At 29.3% G+C, this 25,902-nt stretch overlaps 1 protein-coding gene across 3 annotated transcripts in view; it reads right to left on the reverse strand.

The window, feature by feature from the left end:
* The window catches only part of LOC145288070 (ras-related protein Rab6), a 309,805-nt gene that overhangs the window by 43,623 nt on the left and 240,280 nt on the right, over nt 1-25,902 (reverse strand). For all 3 annotated transcript variants that reach the window (XM_080136126.1, XM_080136125.1, XM_080136128.1), the window contains exon 7: nt 23,713-23,776. In XM_080136126.1, coding sequence (XP_079992252.1) covers nt 23,713-23,776 — 64 coding nt within the window. The remainder of the gene's footprint in view (nt 1-23,712; nt 23,777-25,902) is intronic.

A 25,902-nucleotide genomic window follows, 5' to 3' on the forward strand; every position in this document is an offset into this window, starting at 1 on the left:
TTACACCTGAAATTATCCTGTACTTCTATATATTCACCCATGTATGAAGTGCCATTTTCACAGTTGGGCTGATGCATCTGCTACTTGTCTCACTCCTGAACAGGGTTCAAAAAAGAGTTGCCAACCTGATAGGTCCTGAACTGTCATCTAGGCTTCAGCCTCTGTTCCATCAATGAAATGTTGCATCCTTCTGCCTGTTCTACAAGTACTTTAATGGTGAATGCTCCGACGAACTATAAGCACTTGTACCCCCTCGACATGAATACCCCCAACAAACCCGACAAGCAACTAAATCCCACCCCTTCACAGTAGAAATCCCTAGGTGTAAGAAAGCATTCTACTCTAATAGTTTCTTTCTCAGAACTGCTAGACTTTGGAACTCCCTTTCGGGATTCTGCTTTCCAACTGTACTGACATGCAGAAGTTCAAGTGTAATGTGAACAGACATCTTGCCACTCATCTCCCTTCATAATACCCCTGCAACTTAAGTCCCCGATAGTCGCCCCCTACTTCAAAGTTTGGTGTGGAAAAAAAAATTTACCATAGATTAGGTTTGATAGAGAATTGTTTCCATAATGAATATGTAATCTCCACAAATTAAAATATCATATTTAAGCATATCTTATGACCGAGCAATGCTGAGCAGCCTGCTAGTATATATATAAAAGGGGGAAGAAAGTAAATCTTCGAATACCAGTTTACTAATGTACAAATTCCAGGATGTGGGATAGAAAAATTACAAAGGAAATTAATGTTTCTATCAAGAAAAAAAGTTGAATGTAGTTATAGAAAAAGATCAAAAGCCACTCAATTTAATGATTAAAACAGAATTTAGTTTTTGACACATTTTGGATCTTTTGTCTATTTTAGAATAGAAGTGCAATAAAGTAATTTATTGAAAGATTTTATAAGAGATGTGCATACATTATGTCTTAAATCATTTTTTCTCAAATAAATGATCTCTTACTAAAACGTTTGCAATGACATGAGATAGAAGGAAGAAGCATGCCTTTTTTTTAATATATGTAAGTGGCCTATTTATAAATGTAGCAGTTCTTAAGACAGACTAACCTGAAAGGTTAATTTATTAAATGGTGACACGTCTGCTGCATGCCCATGCAAGAAACTGAATCAAAAATTATCGTAAGATTAAAATGAAATCAATAAAGGAAGACAACCAATCAACAATCAGGAAATTAAAATAATGTCTACACACATTTGCTATTGCATCATATTTAAAAAGAAAAAAAAAGAAAAAAGAAAGGTTAAATGAATGAGGCTTGTATATGTAAATACTTATTACAACAATCTTTAGACATATCAAGATCTATTTTAACCTTGAGAATATCAAATTACTAAAGAGTGACCTCTAACTATAACAAAAAAAGGAAATGGATATCAAAATGCAGACATTCAACTTAATTTATCTTTAAAGAAAATGAAACCATCTTGAAAATGGCAAGATTGATAGAAAAAGATTTATAAAGGATTTGGCTATTATTTCCACAATGGATAAAGTGGAATACAAAAAATGTTTGGATTTGATTTGTTCTAAGGAATTGGTGAATTAGGAATAAGTGAAAAATTGAAAGCAGACAGCAAACAAAGAATGGCTTCACTTCTTGATAGGAAAAGAAAATTGTTTAAATAAAAAGTTGTGGATTTTAGTTTGTCCAGTTCTGACAATGTACTTGCGATCTTTTATGATTTTGTAATTTCAATTGTCCACTTGAGGACACACAAAAGAAATCAAGTACAAAAAAAAAAAAAAAAAGAAAAAAAAAGGAAATTTCAATGTCTGCAGTAAAAAGTCCCATATTTTTAATACTTTTGTTTAGTTATGAAAAAAATTACATAAAGATATATTCAAACAATATACAAATATCTTCAATCCTGATTAAAAAATAGAATTTTTGTTTCCTTAAATATGATGTAATGAAAATTAATATGCCTATGGAAAAAATTAGTAATAAGTTTGGTATAAAGCTATTATAATAATGGAAATATGTCTGTATGGTCAGACTATAACTTTAAAACTCATTTTTATTAAATTTGAAATGGAGGTTTTAATGGTGCAGATAACACAAGTCACACAAGTTTTTTTTTTTTTTTCTTATAAAAAGAAGTCCTTAATTGATAATGAACACAGATCTCTTCGAGAAAATTATTTAACCATAGATGCACGACGAAAAATCATATAGATTTCCAGAATTTTAGCAAATTTCAATCCATTTTAATAAAATTAAGATTTCTAAGCCAATAATTTTATATAGAAGAAAGAAAAAGGATAGAAGATAAGCTAAGAGCCAGAAATGCATGCTGTTTTTTTTAAATAGAATTTCAAAAGCTTAAATTTATTCATTACATTTTTCTCTTCAATAATTTGAAATAATTTTTATTTAAATAACAAAAAAAAAAAAAAATCACATTTATTCATAGTTACACTTCCAAACAATATCTTAGACAATTTTTTCAATAGAGATTACTCACTATAGAATTTAGATACATTTCATAAAACGGATCAGATTTTCTAATAAAACCAAGCAATTAGAATCTACGACTATTTTGAAAGTAAGACCAGGAAGATATTTTTTAAAAAGAGTAAGTATAGATCACATAGTTTCCCTTAAAGAGAAGAGACAATACTTTATAAAGAATTGAAGAGAGAAAACTAATTCAATATATAAGAATAAAGATGTCTACTTTAGTGGCTAAAATATTACTAAGTCAAAGCATAAAAGCAAATACTAAATCTTTTTGGTCATTATTGAACGAAGAGAAAAAAAAAACACAAAGAAAAAGCACATGCGTACCAATCCACAGACAACAGGTAAATTATAGGAAGGACTTACCAAATGAAGGAGTCATTAAATCCAGGAGTTAAAATGCTGTAAAAATTAAATATCAACCAAGTTCTTGCCCAATTGTTAATTAAATGTTCATAGATCCAGTCTGCTGATGACCAAAGAGTATGGAGGAAAAAGAAATTAAAAAAAAAAAAAAACTTTTATGGTTAGATTTATTTAAAAAAAAATGTTTCAAAAAGAAGGAAACAAATTCTTAATATTCAAATATCTTTAATCTGACTGATTATTGGGTTTCATGGCCCATCACCTCCCTTTCAGGTTATTTTATAATGAAACTGTTTCTATACAAATGGTTTGCAACTTAATTTATTTTGTAATTCATGTGCAAACAGTAGATCTTATATAGAATGAACCAAATTTTCCAAATTTGAACGGTACATCTGGATGTAGTTTAAAGTCATGTTCAGGACTTCGGACACTGAAGTCTTGTTAAACAAAATATGTTTAGCAAATATTAATATCCTCTTTAATCAATAGTATTTAAGGCATATTTTTCCCCAGTAAAAATACTTTAAATGATGATCGTATATCTTCTATATATAAAGTAAAATGAAAATTTCCCTTATTTTTTTTTTATTTATTTATTTTTTTTTTACATGAAGGTCACCACTTATCAAGGCCCGGAAGCCACTCAGGGATAAGGGTTATTGCGTGTAAAGTAATCAATGGAATAGTATTGTAGTAATCGTTAGTATTGGAGATTTGATAAAGTGTCTTAAGGGGATGGTTTGTCAGGAATTTGTTTATGTTGGACTTGAAGACATCCAAGTTATAGTCAGGCGGGAAACAGGCAAACGGAAGAGAGTTCCACAGTCATGCACTTCTAAGAAAGAAGCTCTGCTCATGGAATCTACGTTTGGATTTAGCCACAGATAAAGAGTGGGGAAAATTAATGACAGTAGTTTCAGCCAGACGGGTGTTTTTCGTGAAAGATTGGCGAGGGGGAACCAGAGATTTGAGCTCAGACGAGCACTTGCCATAAAAATAATGATAAAACAAAGACAGGCTCGCAACATCTCTTCTGTGGGAGAGAGGCTGTAGGGAAGAGAAAAGGGCATCCCCCACTAAGCCACAAAGTCTATTTTGTACTCTGTCAAGGCAGGATATTTAATAAAATTTAAATAAAAGAATTTAAAAGCTAGATAAAAGAATCTGCTCCAGAAATATTGGTCCATATTTTCAAAAGCAAAATTATCCTTTGAAGCAATTTTTTCCAATTTTGGTGTTTAGTCCTGTTAATATTTCTCTATTTAGGCATTTTCAGAAGAAGGTGACAGTGAGGTCTACTGTGCTTCTCCTACATGACACTGTCACAAATATTTAATACAACTTTTGGTATGCACCGGCTGCAGACTATGTATCTGATTGAATACAATGCTTACATTCATTTAAAATAAAAATGGTGTCCAGTTTATTTAATTTTGAAAATAAATTTTCACATTTGTTTTTTTTTTTTTTTACTAATTCATAATATATATCTGCACGCACATACAAAAATTAACAAAAAAATATAATCATTTCTTTTCACAATCCATCCATGTACACTTTGGAACATAACATTAAAAATAATGGCAATTTTATGTCATAATTTTCAAATCTATCGCTAGTGTTTTTTAACACAACAAACTTTGTTGAAATGAATAATAATTTCTTTATTTACATAAAAAAAAAATGTGAAATGAAATCTACATCACAATTAAACTTAAATCTACATTGTCCTAAAATATTTATATGAGGTTCAGGGGTTGAGTAAGTGTTTCTTTGGTCCCTAATTTTTCTCTGGTAATGCTGGGACACAGGTAATGCATAAAGTATAAGTTACACACAAAAAAAAAATGTTATGTTTTATGGCATATCAAGCGTTTTTGGATTATTTAAGGATTAAATAATAAAAATCTTGTCCTTTTCACAACAACCTTTTCTCGGTTATTTATCATTCAAAAAATACTTATTGCATATAATTGAACACAAGGTGCTACTTTACTCACAATATTATTAGTGTATAAAACCTGATGTTTTTTCATGATAATGTTCACACACAGCTATCATTATACAAATCACCCCCCCCCACTCCAAGTTATTAAAAAAATGTTGAAAATACTTATTGCTAGCGTGTAATCTTCTGCATAAATGCAGGGTCTGAATCTGAAAGGCTTAAACGACATTAAGTTAACACTAGTTTCTTAAATCAACTTATCTGACTCCCATTGAAGCAAAGTTAGGTCACAAATTCAGCTTCTCTCAAAAGGAAGAATTTTGGATAAGTGTAAAAACTTGCCATGCTCAACCCTATCAATAATACTTGATGTAAACACCTCATGTGATTGATGACAAATTATTCCCACCTCCATTTGAAAAGGAGGCAGTAATGCTAGAGAGGATAGCCTCCAGAGACTAACCAGGACAGATACTAATTTTGATTCGGCTAGAAGACCATATAAGCTAGATCAAAAATATTGACTGAAAAGAAAAAGAAAATCAGATTCCCCCCGCCCTCCAAAATTGGATAATCTTTTTGACATCATTAAAAGTTCAAAATAATTTCATTTTTTTTACATTTTTTTTTTTTTTTACAGTTAATGAGTTTTCTACAGATGATTTGAAACAAAACTTTACTAATATTCAATACATTAAGGTAAATTATTTTTAACTATATCATTTATAAAAAGGATAACTTGTCTGTCTAAAATTACACTATTAGTACACTATCCGATAAAAAACTTGACTTGCTGATTAGCTCTATAGAAAGGATTGAAGCAATTTTAAAGAGCAATAATTTTCTTTTTCTCCAAATTTGAAATTTTATAAAAAAAGGAAATAAATAAATAGAAAAGACAAAACGTCATGTCCTATGTTTATCTTTGTACTATCGATTAGGTCATGAAATAAGAGACTGAAAAATCAAGATTCTATACAGGATTCATTTTTTAATTATAACTTAAGAAAACAAACATGGATGCCAAATCAATTTAGTGAATATGTTACATAAAAACATGTTTGAGGAGTATTTTTTTATCAAATTCGATTTTTGCACTTTAACTTTGTTCAAGTAAACCTTTTCCTTTGCATTTAATTTAGAAATGTTTTTTTAGCATACATCTATGCTATTAAAACCCCAAACATTGTTTATAGTTGGAGTTCCCCCTTAAAAAAAAGAAAAACAAACAAAAAAAAAACTGCTCTCGTGATGAGGCAAATAAATAAGTACATATGTACACGTGTGTGTGTGTGTATATATATATATATATATAAATGATATTTAATGATACGTGAATCGAGTTAATTACATATACTAAATAAGTAGACATCCCCAAATAAAGACTACTGCTTTTATCAGTAGGGCTAGGACAACAGCATATTCTTTTCATTGTTTTGACCCTAGAGTGTGTATCCACTGATATCTTATATGCTTTTATATAGAGTGATGTGGTTCTTGATTAACTGTCAGATATATATATTCGAGAATCGTAACAATGAAAAGAATATTCTGTTGTTACAGCCCTATTTATCATACTACTAATTTCAGAGAGTCTAAGTGGATTAATGTTTTATTTACTATGTAAATATTACATCCACACCAATGAAGACAGAAACTAGGCATATTATGAATTTGTTCACCGACATTTGATTAGTTGCAAAACAACTTGTTATCAGCATAATTGTTTTATGATAGTCATATAACATTTATAGTTTGAATTTTCAACATCTTTAAATGCTCATCACATATCAGGTTCACATTTAAAGAATCAGATGATTGTAACAGTTGGCTATTTATTGGAGTTTCATGTATTCATTGCAATTTAACAATATTAAAACATATCAAAATGTATCTGCAAAAATAAAGAAACATTAATCCAAGTTTGAAAGAAGTAACCAGATATCGATGCACAACATAGTATTTGTACCATGTACCCTATACTCTGACTGCAAATAGATGATATCATTGGTCTATAGAGTAGCCAATCAAATCATTATTTGATGACTTATGAATGCCATTTAACAAAATCTACAACATTAAAAACACGTCCTTTAGATCATTTTATCAGTTAAAAAGAGTTTCAAAATTATCAGAACTCAAACAAATGGATATGATTAAAAAATATTCAACAGATTTGATATTATTTTTTGCTATATTAAAAACATTTGTTTTTGGTGTCAATAGCATTTTATTTAATACAATAAGGATTTTTGATTTTCCAAAGCTGAACACCACAATTTCTGCATCATACAATTAACATGATGTCAATCTAAAAGGAGTTTTTAATGAAAATGATCATTCTTTTCAATAAAATGATCATTTTTATTAAAAAAAACTGACTTTAGTAGTTTGTATAAATAATAAATATAATAAATGAACATTAAAAAAAAAAATCAAAGATGGTTTTCGCAATTGAGATAGTAAATACATAGTTAAATATCCTTTAACTTTATAAGAGAATGTAAAATATTGCAACCATAATCAAATTTTTTTTTAGCATACACATCACAATATGCATGTATTCCTAAAAAAAAGTTCAAAACATCTTTATCTAAAATAACTAATTCAATTATACAGATTTTCTTTGATGATTAACTTCAAGTTTTACAAACGATAATAAGTCAAACCGTTTGATACTTGAAATATGACCTTTTTTGTAGACAATTACCACACAGGGCCTTTCTGTCATGCAGATCAAAATAATTTAATAAAAGAATGATTCAATTGTTGCTTGATCAAAAATCTTAATGTCATTTGCTTTAGCACTTTTTACAACATGCTGTTACCATCAATAATTTTATAAAATTGAAAATATCTTAGAAAAGATAAACACTGATGTTTACACAAAAGATAATATGAAAGCATTATATTTTAATATGATTATTCAAAATTTTACATTTATCAAACAACATTTGCTAATAAACTGATATGGATACAAGTTTTTTTTATTGGTTTAAGTAACTTCAATTTTAACAAAACCTAAAATAGCAATTCCTGAGGCACGTTCATATGTAAAAACTGTGCCAGTAATAAAATCTACTGAAACAGTAAAATACTATGAAAACTGTAAAGAGACTTCAAATAAATAAGCTGAAAATGAAGCATAATAACATTAGGAAAATCCATTTCAGTCAAATAAAATGTCATCTGCTTGCATAACGACAAACTTATAATGATAACAATCATTTGTATAAGACATACACAATATGTTAATAAATAAAAAAACAATTTTTAAAATATTTTTTTTAATCTTGAAAATATTCTTGAACAAAATAAAATTAAAGTAAATTTTAAATACTGTGGAAATTAAAATATAACAGGAAAAAACTTTTTAACCTCTAAACTTTTGATGATGTAGAAAAAATTACAATCAGTTGGATACAATCTTTAGGTTACATGGTGTAGTTACTTTCTATTGAAATACATCATAGAAATTGCAAATTAAGTGTGAATCTAATCAACATTTATGTGGAAATGCTGAAAGGGAAAATAAACTTGGTTAGATTGTAATCAGGATTGGTTTCATAATCCAGTTGATAAAGTTTTTATTAATCTATAGAATTATAAAACTGTTGGCCATGCACACTTGCTTGAATCTTGTCTTTGAAAATCAGGCAATTCCATCTTTTAAAAAGGATGACAGGTGAATATATATATATATATATATATATATATATATATATATATATATATGGGTGTGGCTCAGAGGCTAAGAAATGAGGGTAGAGTTGTACATTTTGGTTTTGATTCTAGCTGATGGTACCCAAGTCATGTCTATTTTTTAGTTTGGATGTCACTATTATATATTAGGTTCAAAATATAATAATCAATAGAGGATTGTCTCTGTAATAATATGTAATCTACATGAATTAAAATATCATATTTAAGCGTATCTTACGACCGGGCAACATCAGTCGGATTGTTAGTTATTTTATAAAAAAAAGGGGGCTATGGAACTCATTTTCAATTTTTATGACTAACAACAGCAGTTTAACTTGAACAGCTATAATAATAGGTAAAAATTTGTAAATTCTGTACTATAGATATTTAAACAACAAAATATTTATTAAAGTTACAACACTAAATCAGTATCATCATTTTTATTGCCGCTAACTGATTTCTTTTATCATAAAAGCAAAAATGAAATATAATGAGGAATATTGCATGCAAGTTGATTCCAGCCGGATATGTAATCCTTTCAGATTAAATTAAGGGATGACAAGCCATTCATCAGCTTATCAAGGGGAGGGGGGAGGTTATGAATTAAGATAATCACTAAGATTTGAAGGTCACAACAAATGCTAAATGGACAATCATAAAGGCATTTATATTAATAAATATCCACATTTAAAAATTTGAATATTTTAAATAGTTGCTCTCTAATAATAATAATAATTATAATAATACTTAAACTACATGCTATCAAGAAAATTCACTATCATTAATTTTTTTTAATTTTTTTTAATGAATTTTAAAATATTTTATTAATTATCAAAATACAAGATTATCCAATGATTGAATCAAAATCAATATTTTTACAGTAACTGCTGGAATGAGATCAGTTAAAATTAATTACTGAGAAAAAATTAGAATAAATAGCTAAGTGCAACTTTGAAAATTTCAGTTGTTACTTTGTAAAATTGGAAATCTAACCAAAGAAGGAAGATGTTAGATGGGAAAAAAAGTTGATTCCCAATTCTGGAATCAGTTAAAAAACAAAAACGAAACTGACTTTTGCAAAACATGTTCACTCCTAACTGTTTTCTGAAACAATCAAAGAAAAACGTTATCTTTTATGGATATCAAGTTTATATATCACAATTATTTCTAATTGAAGTTTATAAAAGCAATTCGTTATTTTTACAAAACATACAATGTAGTTATGAAAGACTGAATTTCTACAATATTCAATTAAAGTTTTTTTTTTTTTTAAATTATGTCAAGATATCGATTGGGCAAAACACGGGGAGAATTGGTGTCTTGCCTTTCCTAATATTTAATGCAAAGTGAGTATAAGCCATTTACAATTAAATGTAAACTGATTCAATTCAATAGCGATTTTAAGCCTGGATAGAAGAGACATTTTATAGAACAGGTTCTGTGAGTAAAGAAGAAGGGGGGGGTAGAAGAGATCAATATGGCAATCTTCTAGAGATCTTTGTACAAGAAAAGGTCACCAATCTCTTTTAAGTGGTTTATGATGTCAATAAATAAACAGCAAGAAACACTTTCTGAATGAATGCAGTATCTTGTGTTACATTTGACCTGAACTTTTCCATAGGTTGAGATGTTAGACTTTAAGTACTTTCAAGTTCACAACTTCAAGCAAATTCTATCACAATAGAAAAACATTTCTCAAATAATATAGATATATCAATAAATATCATTTCTCATGAGTATGTATGTCTATGTATTTTTCACTTTTATACCACTGCCATTTTATTTACTTTTAACCCTATGGGCATAGACCGAACATGGCAGATCTAGGAGTCAACTTTAACAATCCTGTTATTTCCAATGGTAGACGAAAGACGAAAACAATGCCTCAATTAGTAGAGAATTATGTTGAGGTGCTTCAACAAGATATACTTGTTTCTTTGGAAGGGTGGGTGTTAGGAAAAGCATCAAGTCATAAGATGTTTGCTTCAAACAAACTATGGCTGTTCCGAGTTTGAAAGGTGAATAGCCGTCTGAGCAGCCACCAAAAGGCAAACTTGTCAATCAATTGATCGATAATTTATTTCGATAAATCTTTTATGAATATAAAAGTTTATATATAACCATGATTTAAATCAAAACTGTTATTGTTCAGTATAAAGCAGAAAAAGAAATCCAACTATTTGACGATTTTATTGTTTTTAAAACTACCATTAGTAATGACGAAAAAAGAATACCATATGCACATATTTTTCTACCTACCAGGACAATTTTAAAGGGTTTATTTAGAAATAAATAAAATGTCACTGTGACAGTGGCACAACTGGTAACATTTATTTGTTATACATTTGTTTATTGACTACTTTTTCATTTTTATGTTTATGCTGCAAAATGCTCCAATGATTTCAGTCCAAAATACAACTGGTTCAATATAATAAGAGAAAAAGAAATCTAATTGATTAGTTGACATAATTCCAGTGTTGTTTTAAAACTATCTCTAGTAAGAATGAAAAAAAAAAAAAAAAAAAAAAAAAAAAAAGACACTTTTTAGTTACTGGTGATCCCAAAAGAATAAATATTAGAGTATTATTTTCTCTTTATTTTTTTACCATAACCAATTTGAAGGTCACATTGAATCTAAAGATTCAATATTTCCAGATGTATCTTGTGTAGTCTTTAACTTTTAGTTAACATAAAACTTTATAAAAAAAATTAGGATACACATGTTGAAAACATTTTCATAAACTAGGAGATTAAAAATATATATATATATTTTTTTTACAGCAATAATTTTTAAGCAGATAAATTGTCCAAATAACTCAAACAATTATCCAACTTCCCAAATAAACGTGACAATGATTTTAAAGAAGTCAAAAGAGGCTGAAAATAACAAAACATCATTGTGTTCCAAGAATGATGAAGATTAAATATTGTAGAGAAATCATTTTATTTCTAAAGAGTTACGAATGAGAACCTGGTGCAAGTGAAGGTTTGGCCAGTACCTAGATAGAAGAAAAATGAGCAAGACTAGATTATAGCAAGAGACGAGGGGAATGGCATCCTGAAATGAATAAATATTATTGCATCATTTGACAAATGTTGAGCAAAATTGATGATTTCACTTTTAATAAAGAGACAAGCTGAAAAAGCCAATCGAAAAATCGTAACGATTTAGTTTGGATGGTGAAATGAATTGTAATGAGTTGAGACAGGCATTTGGAGAGATAACAAGAAATATCCAAGGAGAGAAAAGGGAAAAACATGGGATAAAAGAGGAGGAGCACTAATTATCACACTTCAGGGCATTTTAAAATTGAAGGTTTAAAAACAGAAATATCTTTGGTTCATAAGTTGACCTGGATTTTATCTTCCATCATAAACCAATCTGTCACTGTTCATTTATTACAAAATTATTTTCTTCATTTGTTGATGTAAAAAAAAAAGCAAACATTATAACAATGTGAGTGCATTAAAGGAGTTTATAAGTGCAAATAAAATGGATAATATAGTTTTAAAAAAATATCAAGCATATATGATGAAATATTTGGGATGTAGGAAGCAGGATACATTCATAAAATAAATCTAAACTCATCATTTAAGATTTTATCCATAAATGTGGTATTTTGGTGACAAACTAATTTTGAGAATAGATCGAGGATGACAGCGAACCTTCACTACACCAAATTGTAACCTTGTGCCATATCTATATTTTACTATACTGCAAACTTTTTTGTAAAATTTTCAAGATAAATAAATCCTTTAAAAGAGATTCAAATTTACAAGCAGACTTATTTTTTGTATTATTCAGACTGCTACTCTCATCACATATTCATAATATCTAATGTGTGACCTTCTACCTTTTTTAGATGCATCTTATTAAACATGCTATATTGAACTGAATTTCAGCAAAAATAATATGAATAATCCAAATAAACAAACCTCATTAATTTTAAAATAGTTAATATTTTTTGAGAGAGCTGCAAGATATTTTCAAATTTCAAATTTATTTTTAATTTAATTAAAAAAGTTATTTTAATAAAACTTAAAATCATCTTAGCAATATTACCGGTCATATATTAATTTTATATATAAAATTCATTATGTCTGTGTCCCCATTTTGTCAAATTGCATCTTCTGAGACTTGAAGTCACAAAGTGGCGCGTGAAAGAATTGCATCTTTGTGAACCATCTTTTTTTTTATGAATCTTTAGCCAGTATAAAAAAAGCTAAGAAATTGGAACTTGATAGGCATAAGTTCCCTTGTATGCATGTGCAAATACATGTACATTTATAAGTTAATGCTAGTTTATTTTTAGCCATATATGATGAAATATTTAGGGTGTAGGAAGCAGCATACATTCATAAAATAAATCTAGATTCATCATTTAACTAGGTTCTATCCATGAATGTGGTATTTTGGTGACAAACTAATTTAGAGAATAGACTAAAATACAACTGACGATAGCTTACATGGAAACAACTAACACTGGAGTGCTGTTTTGGTTTCAGTTCTAGTTGATGATACCCAAGTCATTAAAAAAAAAAAAAAAAAAAAAAAAAATTTATTTTTGAAATCACTACCATATATTCATTCAGTATAATATAATAATCAATAGAGAATTGGCATAAATTAAAATATCATATTTAAGCATATTTTACGACTGGGCAATGCTGGGTACCCTGCTAGTCAATTATATTCATTACTGTTTTTTATACAGAAATACAACTTTAAATCTGCAAGCATATAAAGCAGCAATTATTAATGTGTAGGCTATTCAAAACTTAATCGTCAACAATGTGTTGCTGCAATCAACACTTACAGATAATTGCCACCCAGGGATAATATTTAAAGTAAAGTACCAATAAAAACACGAGAACAATATATATATATATATATATATATATATATATATATATATATATATATACAGTAACTAGTCAGTAGAGCAGATATATTATTCTTTTTGTTTAAGATTATATAACATATTGTTGTAATCATCTTTCCTTTTTTAGACACAATATCTAATATGTCTGACAAGTTCTTTGCAAATAATAGTGTTTGGATGATTAATCGAATCAGTAAAATTGGAACTATTTGACTATCGGAATCAATATCAGAATTGAAAAATTTTGTGCTTAATTTCTGATGTCAAAAATGATTCTTTTAATTTTTGTTTTGTTTGTTTTTGCTTAAAATGAAATGTTCCTTTGCTAGTACTGATTAAAAAAAAAAATGATAAATATTATTATAGATCATTCCCAAAAGTATACTTTGCATTTGTGAAAATATATGCACATATTACATTGGCTTTTAAGCTAATCTGGAGTAGGAGACTATAGCTACATATATTTAGAGATTTAAAAAGAATTGGAATTGGGAATTTAAGACAGAATTGGGAAAAATATTGAAATCGTCCCATTACTAGCAAATACTGATCACTGCAAAGTATGAATGTATCCACTTTTGGATTATTTAGACTACTATTCTTATTTTTGTTGTTCTAATCACAAGAAATTATATTAGCCAAAACATTCTGAAAACAGTTCCTCCTCCAAATAGTAGTCTGAATAATCCAAATGACTTACTCTGCAATTTTAAAGGAATCGTTTTGCTTTATATAAAAGCTATCACAGCATTTAATGTCAGTTCATTAAAAAAAATATGGTTGATTAAAATAGTCAACTGGAATAAAATGTATATTACATTTAAAGAAAATTTTTAATTTTTTTTTTTTTTTATAAATCCAAGTTTTACTGCAACAGTAAGTAGACATTGTTTTCCATGGAAATTGCTTCAGATATAATTTCACAAAAATGCCTTCCAAATTAATATTAACTTAAAATGATTGCAATCATATCCAACAATATAGATAAAAGTAGGCCTAAATATTACAATTAGGTTCTTTCTAACATTAAAATAAAACCAAGAGGAATTATGTAGTAAATGCGATTTTTTTTAATCAATAAATGTGATTTTTTTTTCAAACCAAAAAGACATTTTCAGTTGTATGAAGAGTAAATAAACTCCATCCCTAAATATAAAAAAAAATTTTTTAAAAAGGGAGGGAAGCAATGAATTAAGGATTGTGATAAGCACTGCATAAAAGCAAGCAGGATAAAATTGCTATTAAAGGGGTTGCAAATGTAAAAAAAGGATTCAACAAGAAACAAGTGATAACATTAATGAGTGTTTCCCTTAAAAGGTTGCATAAATTATACAAAATAAATTATAGGCTAAAAATCTATCAATGAAGCTGGGAAATTGTCACAACATAAGGTGAAATGATTACAAAATACAGCATTCATGCAAAAATAACTTGCATTATAAAATAGTAAATTCTATAGATGATAATTTTCCTATGAAAATTATAAAGGGAATTGCAGTTATACTAAGTGTATTTTATTTTCAAATTGGTTTGAACTGTTGTGTCTATTGTAAAAATAACAGTTGTGTTATGACCAAACCTTTTTTTTTTTTTTTTAAAGATGACTATTTGTCAGTTACAGTGAGAGAGAAAGATAAATAACCAGAAATTCAATAATTTCATCTCTTATTTATAATTTTTTAGTTGCTGTTTTCAAAGTTTAAAAAGAAAAGATTCTACAAAAGAAATCTTAAGAAAAAATAAATAAATAAAAAACAAATAAAATACAAAATTTACTGCATTTGAAATATCTATCTACCTATATATGTTTATATAAAATTTTGAAAGCATGCAAAAAATCGTCTGATAATTATTTGGACATGATATTAACACTAAAATCACAGTAGGTGATTTGTTTTGCATATTTTTATAATTTTATATTTTGCTTAGCTTTACAAAATTGTGTGACTGTCCTAGGTATTAATTCACCTGAACTGTATATACTAGAGCAGTGTATCATTTCTTAAAAATGTAACACGAAAATGAAGTTAAAATCTGAATTGAATCAAAACAGACCAAACATTTACAAATAATTCAATATATTTCAAAATAAAATGCTATCACACTTATTAAATCATAAATGTGGCTTATCTTAACATTTTAGTAATATTTTATGATTCATCCAATTTACAGGTGTCTTAATTCCTGGATGTTTTCATAAATATAATGCATAAAAACACTCAAGAATTGTTAAAATGGTCTATCAATGTATGTATGTATGTAATATATATATATACGAGATGCGTGCAATAAGTAATGCCCCTGATCCACTTCCAGTTGTCTGATCCAGCTGAAATTTTGCATGTGCAAGGATTTATATCTCCACAGGTTATGTGGCAAATTATAGCGCTGAACTAACTGTGGTTTCTGTTTTACAGGTGTTTGAACTGAGTCAGGTGTGAAATGGAGCCTGTTGAATGTCGAGCAGTGATCCAGTTTTTGTATTTGAAAGGACGCACACCACAGGAGACTTTTGATAAAATGAAAGAAACTTATGGTGATAATGCCCCATCATATGACCTTGTAAAACGCTGGCATCGTGAATTCAAACATGGCCGGAAGTCTGTGGAAACAGTCCCCATATCTGGTCGCCCCCCCTCCCCCCTTCTGCCATTGATGAGGCATCTGTTCGTCAAGTTGAGGCTGCCATTTTGGAAGATCGGCGCATTACTATTCGCCAAATAGCCCAACATGTCAAGATTAGTACAGGGTCTGTGGAAACTATCATTCATGACCATTTGCATATGCATAAGGTGTCTGCCAGATGGATTCCCAGGTTGCTCACTCCATTCCAGAAGCGAGAACGCGTCGAGTGCTCAAGGATGAATTTGGAGATGTGCCAAGAAGAGGAATCAAATTTTTTCAAAAGACTGATTACACAGGATGAAACCTGGGTCCATCACTATGATCCAGAGACCAAAGCTCAGTCAATGCAGTGGAAACACTTGGACTCACCACCTTCAAAGAAGGCAAGGGTGCAGCTCTCCACTGGCAAGGTCATGCTCACAGTCATCTGGGACCGGGACGGAGTAGTGATGACAGATTTCCTGACAAAGTGTACAACAATTACAGGAGCCTATTATGCTTCATTTTTGAGGAAATTAAGGGAAGCTATCAAAATCAAGAGGCGGGGCAAGATCAGCAAAGGTACCCTCCTCCTGCAGGATAACGCTCCGGTCCACAACTCGCATGTCGCTAGATCAGAAGCACGGGGCGTGTGGTTATGAAATCCTCCCTACTCTCCTGACCTTGCACCCTCTGACTTTCACCTCTTCCCAGCCATGAAGTTGTTTTTGAAAGGAAAGTGTTTCCCAGATGATGCAGCCTTGATTTCTGAAGTCACGTCGTGATTGGAGGACCAACCTGGGGTGTTCTACAAAAATGGTCTCCAGAGCTGCATCAAACGATGGGAGAAATGCATAACTCTGGGTGGTTCCTATTTAAAAAAGAATAATAACTGTGCCAAGTTTTGTTGCTCTCCTGCTATGGGAAATGGGTCAGGGGCATTACTTATTGCATGCCCCTCGTGTGTGTGCATATATATATATATATATATATATATATATATATATATATATGCATGAAGTGAAATTATGTGTGTGTGTGTACATTTCCCTACCAAACTACTGTCAATTTTCAGTCTACAGTCTCAAGATTTGACATAAGGGGTATTGAGATTGGGAAAATTTTTAAATTGGTTTTCGGCCAGAAATTTGTCAATGTTAAATGATTTTACTTTTGAAAACTCTACCAAACTTCTCTGCCAATTTTGGGTCTAAATACTTGAAATTTAGATGTAGGTTACTTGGACATGGATCAAACTTTTACTTTGATTTGAGCCCAAAACAATAATTGTTAAGGGGGTCAAAATTGGGGTCAAAGTTTTAAAAAAATTGACCTCTGCGGTCTCTAACAAATAAGTCAGCCAATTTTTGGTCTAAACATTTGAAATTTTACATACAAAGTGTATTCAGACATAGAGCAAACTTTTTAATTGGTTTTTGGCCGAAAATTTGAATGCCAAGAGGTCAAAGTTGAAAGTGTTAACCTTTGCAGACTCTACCAAACTCCTCTGCCAATTTTGGGTCTAAACACTTGAAATTTTAGATGTAGGTTATCTGGACATGTCAAACTTTTAATATATATATATATATATATATATATACATATGCACATAAAGTTATGAAGAGTACATAGGGCCCAAGCAAAGCCGGACTGAACTGCTAGTATATATATATATATATATATATATATATATTGAGAGAGAGAGAGAGAGAGAGAGAGAGTAATAGTCAAGAGGTCTAAAAGAGCAAAGTTTCAATTAATGTATGAATACTTTATAAGTGCTGTGCCAGAAGTATATATATTACATTAAAAAAAATTTCTTTGAAATATAGTTTAATCTTAATAATTTATTTTTTTCTAAGAACCAATACTGAATGCTTTTATTGTACAAGATTTAACTTCTATTTCTTTACTGCAAAATACAAAGAATTCACACTTCCTAAACATTTGTATTCCATTCAATCCTTGCATAGCCTCACTTTTACTGCTAATCAAATCTAAAAGATATTTCTAGAAAATCTTTCAAATTGAATTGCTTCATTGAAAAGGATTGCTCACTTTTTTAAATAACATTTTACAAGTTTAATACATCAAGAAACAAAATCATTGTAAAGAGTCAAAGTTTCATAGCAGCATAATGATATAAAAAAAAATAGTACCAGTTAAAAAACTGCTTTTGTTATTATAATGTTACTTGTTCAATTGAGCCCTTGTTAAGCATACAATTTGTATGAGGGAAAGGTAAAATATTTTTCTTGATATTGCGAACTATCAAAATAGTAGCATGAAGAAAAGATAGAAAGACAGACATACTAATCAAACTTATTCACATCATAGATGCCTTCATTTTCAACCCCATATCTTTGGAGTGCATTTAGTTGGTGTTTTAATATAGAGATGGATACCAGACAAAAGGTTACATACATAAGTTCCAATCAACTCTTGAAAACCAGATTTACTGATACAGGTAGCATGTGACAATATCCAACTTTATGAAAATTGGAATTATGACAAAGACAGCTATTTCTGTTGATTTTGCAGGATATAAGATGAAGATGTGAGAAAGAATCATGGCAGCATGTCAAACAGGGGCCAATTGTGACAAACCCTCAGACATTTTTCTAACATTATCAGCTGCTGCAAATTCAAATAGAGACTAATAGGGACAACAAATTACCAGTTATCACAAGTATCTTTGTATTAAACATAATAATTAAAGCACACTTGTTACTCTGACTGGTGTTTCAGACAAACTGTTGAAAACAGTTTGCATTTAAATGAATTGTGTGAGCAATATAAAAATTATTGGCAAAGTCGTTGCTTAAACTTCTTCACCTAAATATCGTGTTTGCAAAATATTATAATCGAGGTCTTCTTTGCATAGAAGAAAGTTGTGCCACACTGATTCGTACAAATATATATAATTTATTTATTATTGTACTTATAAAACAGTAGATTGTTTTATAAGTAAAATAAAATAATATTTATGTAAAAAAAAAAAAAAAAGAGGCGATTTCTAAGGAAAAAGATGTTCATGGTTAAAGATGCATATTATCGTTTAAAAATCAACAAAAAATTACATATAGATGTGTGTGTGATATTCATTTTTTTTTTTCAATAGAGTTTCAATTCTTTGAGACAGTTTATTTTAGAAGGTTAGATTTTGTTAAAGAATTTTCTCAAATTGTTTACTTGGTAACATCTTTGAGTTTAATAAAAGTCCTAACAAATCAGCAATATGTGCTTTACTTAACATCCTATATTGCAGTCTTTTTACCCTTCAATACATAGTTATTAGAGATTTTAGTGTGGCCAATTTGAGGAAGGGGGCAAATCAACACTACTTGTGGTCACTTCTGCTTTTGATGGTCTCAATCTCTCATTCTCTAATTATACATTTAGAATTTTATTGTTCGCATAAGTCTCCTATTCCTTTGTAATGTATAGATCTAACAGGATCTGAAGATAACTTGCTTGTCCTATACAACATTTCTAGAAACATTAACCAACATTTCTTTTGAACAAATTAAGAGGTCATTTCACATGACCATTTCACAATGTAATAAAGTAATTTTACTATAATTTGTCTGGAAAAAAAAAAACGTTTGTTGGGACTAATGAGAATAAAACACCATCTCATACAATTAGGAAAAACAACCAAAAGTGCAGTTTTTGTTGTTTTTTTTTTAAAAATGAAAACACTTAACAGCTAAGATTAAAAATAAAAAAGGAAGTCAGTTTATCAATGGCTGATAAATTACCATTATCACATCTTTGAAATTGAATCAACTTTAATGATGAATATTAAAATAAAAATTAAATTTTAGAAGAAAAAACAATCCACTTATATTAGAATGTATACACCTGATCATCATTACTGTTCTATAAAAATTGAAAATGTGAAATGTTAGCCTCAAATGTTATAGAAAGGATTTTCTGACTTAATATCACATAGAATTTTATTTTTTTAATATTTCAATTTAGTAAAATCTGAAAAATAATTATCTTAGATAATTATGTGTAATAAGTAAAACAAAAAATGTAAAAAAAAAGTTAATACTTTTCATATCACTAGTAAAATTCATTCAATTTAAAAAGAAATGTCTAATCTCAAATGTCTATCTTTAAAAGATAACGAATAAATGAATAAAATTGTCAGTCTATATAATTAGCATTACAAATTGATTTTTTTCTTTTTAGACAATTTTTATTTCATCAACTTGCATGAAAAGAGCTATAGAAAAGATGCTTAAAACCGTTTGAATTGTGTAAATACCATCACATCAGTAGTTCAAAAGTTTGAGAATTTTAAGTGCCAAAATTTAGGCTTTTCCATGGACATTTTTCTTTAGAAAAAGTGGGCTAAATTACGGACCTTAACATTTCAAGAAATTCAGTAATTTTGCCACCATATATTTTACAAGCTATTCTCATGAAACTTGGTACTCTCATGTAAAACTATGTGCTCTTTCTGATTATGCAGTCAAATTTGATGTATCTCTTTAGCATAAGCTATGAATTATAAATTTAGATGTATAAATTTCAATTTTTTTTTTAAACTGGCACATGGTATTATACAGTGGGTGTCTATTCATGAACAAAACTAAGTATTATAGTGGTATTTAAATATAGCTTTATTGAGAGCAGGCATTTTCCTACCTCTTTACCAAAGGAGATCTTAATCTGGGTGTAGCCATTGAATGCCTAAAGAGCATTCATGGCCGGTATTTACTACTCCCTCAAAAAAAAAAAAAATTGAGTAGATATGAATTAATCTCAGAAATAAATCGAAGAAAATTTTTCATATAGATTTTGGATTTCTGTAAAAGATAGAAATTCCCATAGTTAACCAGAACTTATGCATTTTGGGACCAGTCCAATTTTCAATTTTGTAAATCCTCTCTATCTGGTCCAAAATATACCCCTATTTTCTGAGATGCAACCATAAATCTTACTCTAGATGAATCCTTGATGTAGCTTTCACAGTACAAGGATACCAGAAATCCTGATAAGCAACTACTATATATTCACCAGTTGATGGTAATTTTTGCCATTTCTATTCTGTTGTTTTACTGAAAATTCAACTATGTAAACAAAGAAATAAAACGGTAATTTTTTACCTTGTTTTCACCTTAACATTTAAAATGATTACTTTTATATGTTTTAGGGTATGCTGAAAAAACATTTTATTTTTCTGCAAATAAGTAGTTTTCTGGATATTAAGCAATGTCATTTCTTATGTTATCGCTGGTGGCCATATTGGTATGTGTGAGTGTACAAACCTAACCCCGAGAAAAAATGCAAAAACGCATGTACCAAGATGGCCACCAGCAAAAAACATAAGAAATGACATTGCTTAATATCCGGAAAACTATTTATCTGCAGAAAATTTAAATGCGATATTCGTTTTCAGTATACCTGAAAACCTTAAAAGGTAGTCATTTTAAAGAAAAATGTTAAGGTAGAAACGAGGTAAAAATTTACAAAATGCATCATAATGAAATTCTTTATCGAACCGCCTAAATATCATTATTTAGATATCTTCAGTTAAAAAAAAACAAAAAAAAAAAAAACGGGGTTGTTTTACAGATTCGAAAAAATGGTCTCGACAATGAGTTAAAAATAAATTCAAGTTTCATGATATATTTTATTCAATTGTCAGGTGAAATCGCAGAATAGTGAACAAAACACACTTCCTTCCCCATGTTAAGAATGGGTTTCTAAATAATAACATTATTTCAGCATGGTAACATAAGTGCACAAGTACCTTTTATTTGTTATATATTTGTTTGTTTTTTTACCACTAAAACACAAACGCATGTACTTAGTACATTTTTTTGTGTTTTAAAACGCTTTTAGTATATTAAGCGTTAAACACAATAGTATTGTTTGGAAATCAAATTTGAAAAACTTGATAATCTTTTTAAATTGACAAACTCAGAATAAAAAATAAACTTTTTTCTGCTTTCGTTTTGAAGGCAGAAAAAACAGTTTTCTATTTTTAAGCGAATATAAACTCGTTAATACGCTGACAGCAATGGTTAGCGAAAAGCAAGCCGTTTCTCTTTAAGTGGATTTGAATTTCTAGAAAGGATAACATTTTAAAGAAATTTTTCGCACAATAATTATCAAATATTTACATATTATACATTAAAATAATTCTGAAACTTATCTATATGAAAACATGATATATACTAATTTATCTTATCAATTTTGAAATATTCTTTGTCAACTTTGCTCGGTCGTAACTTTGCTTCCTGTGGTCATAAAGATAAAAATCAACCACCAGTAGACATGGACTTCTTTGTTTATATAGCCTGTAAAATTTCAGCCATATCCAATCAAATTTAACTGCATGTATATGTATCCAAACGTAATGTATGAAATGTAAATATTGAGAAAAAAAAAAAAAAAAAAAAAAAACACGGTTTCCCTTTTTACTGCCATCATTTTTTACAGTTTTTTCATTTTTAATTTGGAGCATAAAAATATTGAATACATAAAAGAAAAATAAATTATCATTGGAATACTTATTCTATTTTCTTTTCATCAATGCAATTCTTTTAAAAATTGAGCAACAAATAAATGACTTGTTGAAGCACATCAGATATGTAATATTGCCAATGTCCACAAAAATACAGCATACACTTGTAATGCTAATATAATCTAGAATTTCAATAAACAAACTTTATCCTGATATTACTTATAAAGAAATATAGCTAAAGCAATAATTAGTATATCTTTAATTAAAATCATCCAGAATAATTTGGTCTGGTTTGTCTGTTTTACAGTAGATCAATTCTTTTGGATAATTATTTCAATCATGAAATGGTTGATTGTAAACAATCCATAGAAGCTGTGATTTTAAGCATAGCTAAGGTGGATTGCTTCATGTCCCAACAGTTATAAGTGTTTAAGTTAATCCACATGAGTAAGAATTAAACTGGCTTGCTAGTTTCATAGTGTTGATAAATCTTAGCCCAGTCTCACCCTCCCACCCACATATGCACTCATCTGCAGAAGAATCGGGCAACATATGAATACTTTAGTTTTATATTATTTGCAGTTGAATTATTAATCTTGTTTAGATTATAAATACGATTAAATAAAGACATGTTTGAACGAATAAAGGATACAAAAAACAAAAAAACAAGCCATGCATAACAAATAAGGAAGAGGAAAATGACAATAAAAAGCATGCAAAGAAAAGGTTGAAACATTTTCATTGAAAATGAACATTAAATAAAAGTTAGTTTTCATATCATTCGCATATAACAAGGTTTGCAGCCAAATTAACAAAACTAGATGAATATTAGAGCGAGACAATGGCGAAAAAAGGGGGGGGGATAAAAGAGGGGAAAAAAAAAAGGAAATAAAAAAATAAAAAAAAGAATTATCTCTATAGGAAGTCATTTTGTTTAAATCCCATTGCCATCGTATTTTAGCTATTCGTGAGAATGATGGAATTCATAGAAAAGTAATTAAAAAAAAAATTATGGTAGTTCCAAGGGTAACAGATGAGTTTAGATTTTAGTGCCCAAGAAGTGACAGGTTTTCTTGAAAATGAAGAGAAAAACCACAATAGAAGATAATGGCTGAAGTTGATGAAAAAAAATTAAATTAGTAAAAGTGTAAAGAAAATTATTAATTCCTTTTACCAATGCCAGAAACGTTGGCATTAATACCAGCACGATTATAAAATGATTCGATAAAAGGATACTTTCTCCTGGTTTTTTAGTTTCTTGTTCCATGCCAGGTAATGCTGCAGCCACTCGACGGAACAGCTGGAAAAAAAAAAAAAAATCCATGCATAAATGTTTTATGAAAGAAATAATTCACATGATACAGCAGAATATGGACAATGGCATATAAGTTGCAAGCATCATTAGAAACAAGGCAGTGTCGATTCAATGAATGTGTTAAATCACCACAAGGCTATAAGAAATATAATTTCAGACCATATATGGTTAAGAGGTCTATCTCCAAAACCTTAGGAGTTCATAGGTAGAGTATTATTTGGAAAATAATGAATATGCATCCTTTAATTTGTTTTCTGGCATAAATACACCACCACAGAGTTGTTGTACATATTTTTTTTCCTTTCTGAAGATGAAGTATACCTTACAAATTCCAAAGATACCATCCTGATTTGACAGATTATGCCAGTAAATAAATGATTTATGAGTGAAAATTATTGAAATCTTTCAATAGTTATTTACTCTTTACTTTGTCTTGCATCCATTGTTTTTATTTTTTACAATGTCATATCCTTTAAACAACTCCTTATAAATTACACACAATGATTTAAGCATACTACAACATGCCTCTCGATATTTCTTGATTTTCCACAAGTCTTCCCGCTCAATAAAGCCGACGTTTCACACAACGCAATTCAATTGTGATTTTATTGCAATAAATATTTAAACGTCTACACGAAAGCACTTCGCGCAGATTACTTTTCACAATATACTGTCTCATCAAGTTCTTCAAGAGTACTTCAGAAAATAAAAACAATGCAAATATTTTCTATAATATATGTTTTTTAGTGAAAAAGATTTTATGAAAACGAGCTGATAAAATGTTTAACTTGTATTATGACACCATGATTCAGTATTTAGTAAAGCTAGCATTAGATCTCCAGCAATTTAGTTTGCAATAAAAAATATACACAAGATTAATGACATGAATAATTTCAGTACACAAAAAATATGCTGATGTAAGTTAAACTTTCTCTAACTAAAACTCTCAAATGAAATTTATTCCTATGAAATACAAGGTTAATTTATTTTTACATGAACGGCAGCCGGTCAATATCTGCTTTTGTCATGTGAATGCAATAGCACCACTTGCTATTTGGATTGGCACAAAGGAATTGGTTGCAAGATATATTGACAAAATGGATGACAGCTCAAGCATTCAATCAATGAATGACAATAGTTTAGAAATAGTTGTATGAAAAAAAAAGAAAAGAAAAATCAGCGAAGGAAGAAAAGGACGAATGAATCTCATTTTATTGTAAAAATCATCATTTTTGCATTTGTCATTTGTTGAGTGTAGGCAATTCCTAGTAAACTGAAAACATTTATTTCGAAAAAGATAATTTCTTACAAGTCCACAGTCTGAGAAACTATAATTTTAAAATCATAAAATAAAGTCTACACAATTAGAAGTAAAATTATAAAGTGATTAAAAATGCAAAGTTTTTTGTACCAATTATTATGTCCATTTCAACAAAAAAAATGAACTTATAATTTATGATTTATTAGATTAGTATTATATAATTATTAAAAAAAACTTATTACCTAACAAGTATATTGATTAAAAAATCTCTACAGAATATAATTAGGTATAAAAGTCTCTATATTAACTTCTTGTGATCCGATTCACTCAGATTTTCGTGTAATAAGAAAAATAAAATTAGCAGTCCAAAACCATTAAACAAATTAATCTTGAAATTAAAAGTAAAAAGCAGCCAATCATCTTAGATAGAGAAGTTCTTGAAGAGGTGAATTGCTTCAAGTACATAGGTTCAGTCATTGCTGCAACTGGACAAAGGGATGCAGATATTAATAGCCACATTGCTAGCACCTGCTTTGTCTTCTGCTGCCTTACTTCCCATTTGTGGTCTAGATAAGAAATCAAGCCAGCAATAAAGTTTATTAAGCACTTGCTCACGTCATTCTCCTCTACGGCTGGGAGTCCTGGCTGACGAGAGCGACTGATCTTTACAGACTAGAAGTTTTTGATCATTTCTGTCTGCGTTGCATCTTTTGTGTGCCCTGGCAACACTTCCTGATGAATGCAGTAGTCTGAATGCAGTGCCACATCACCTCCCTCCAATGGACTCTTCTCATGAGATGTCTTTGCTGGGCTGGTTACACCCTCTGCTGTCAATGAGGCGATTTCATCA

This window comes from Euprymna scolopes, chromosome 11 (genome assembly GCF_053919585.1).
Source record: "Euprymna scolopes isolate OS-2025 chromosome 11, ASM5391958v1, whole genome shotgun sequence".
Taxonomy (NCBI): Eukaryota; Metazoa; Mollusca; class Cephalopoda; order Sepiida; family Sepiolidae; genus Euprymna; species Euprymna scolopes.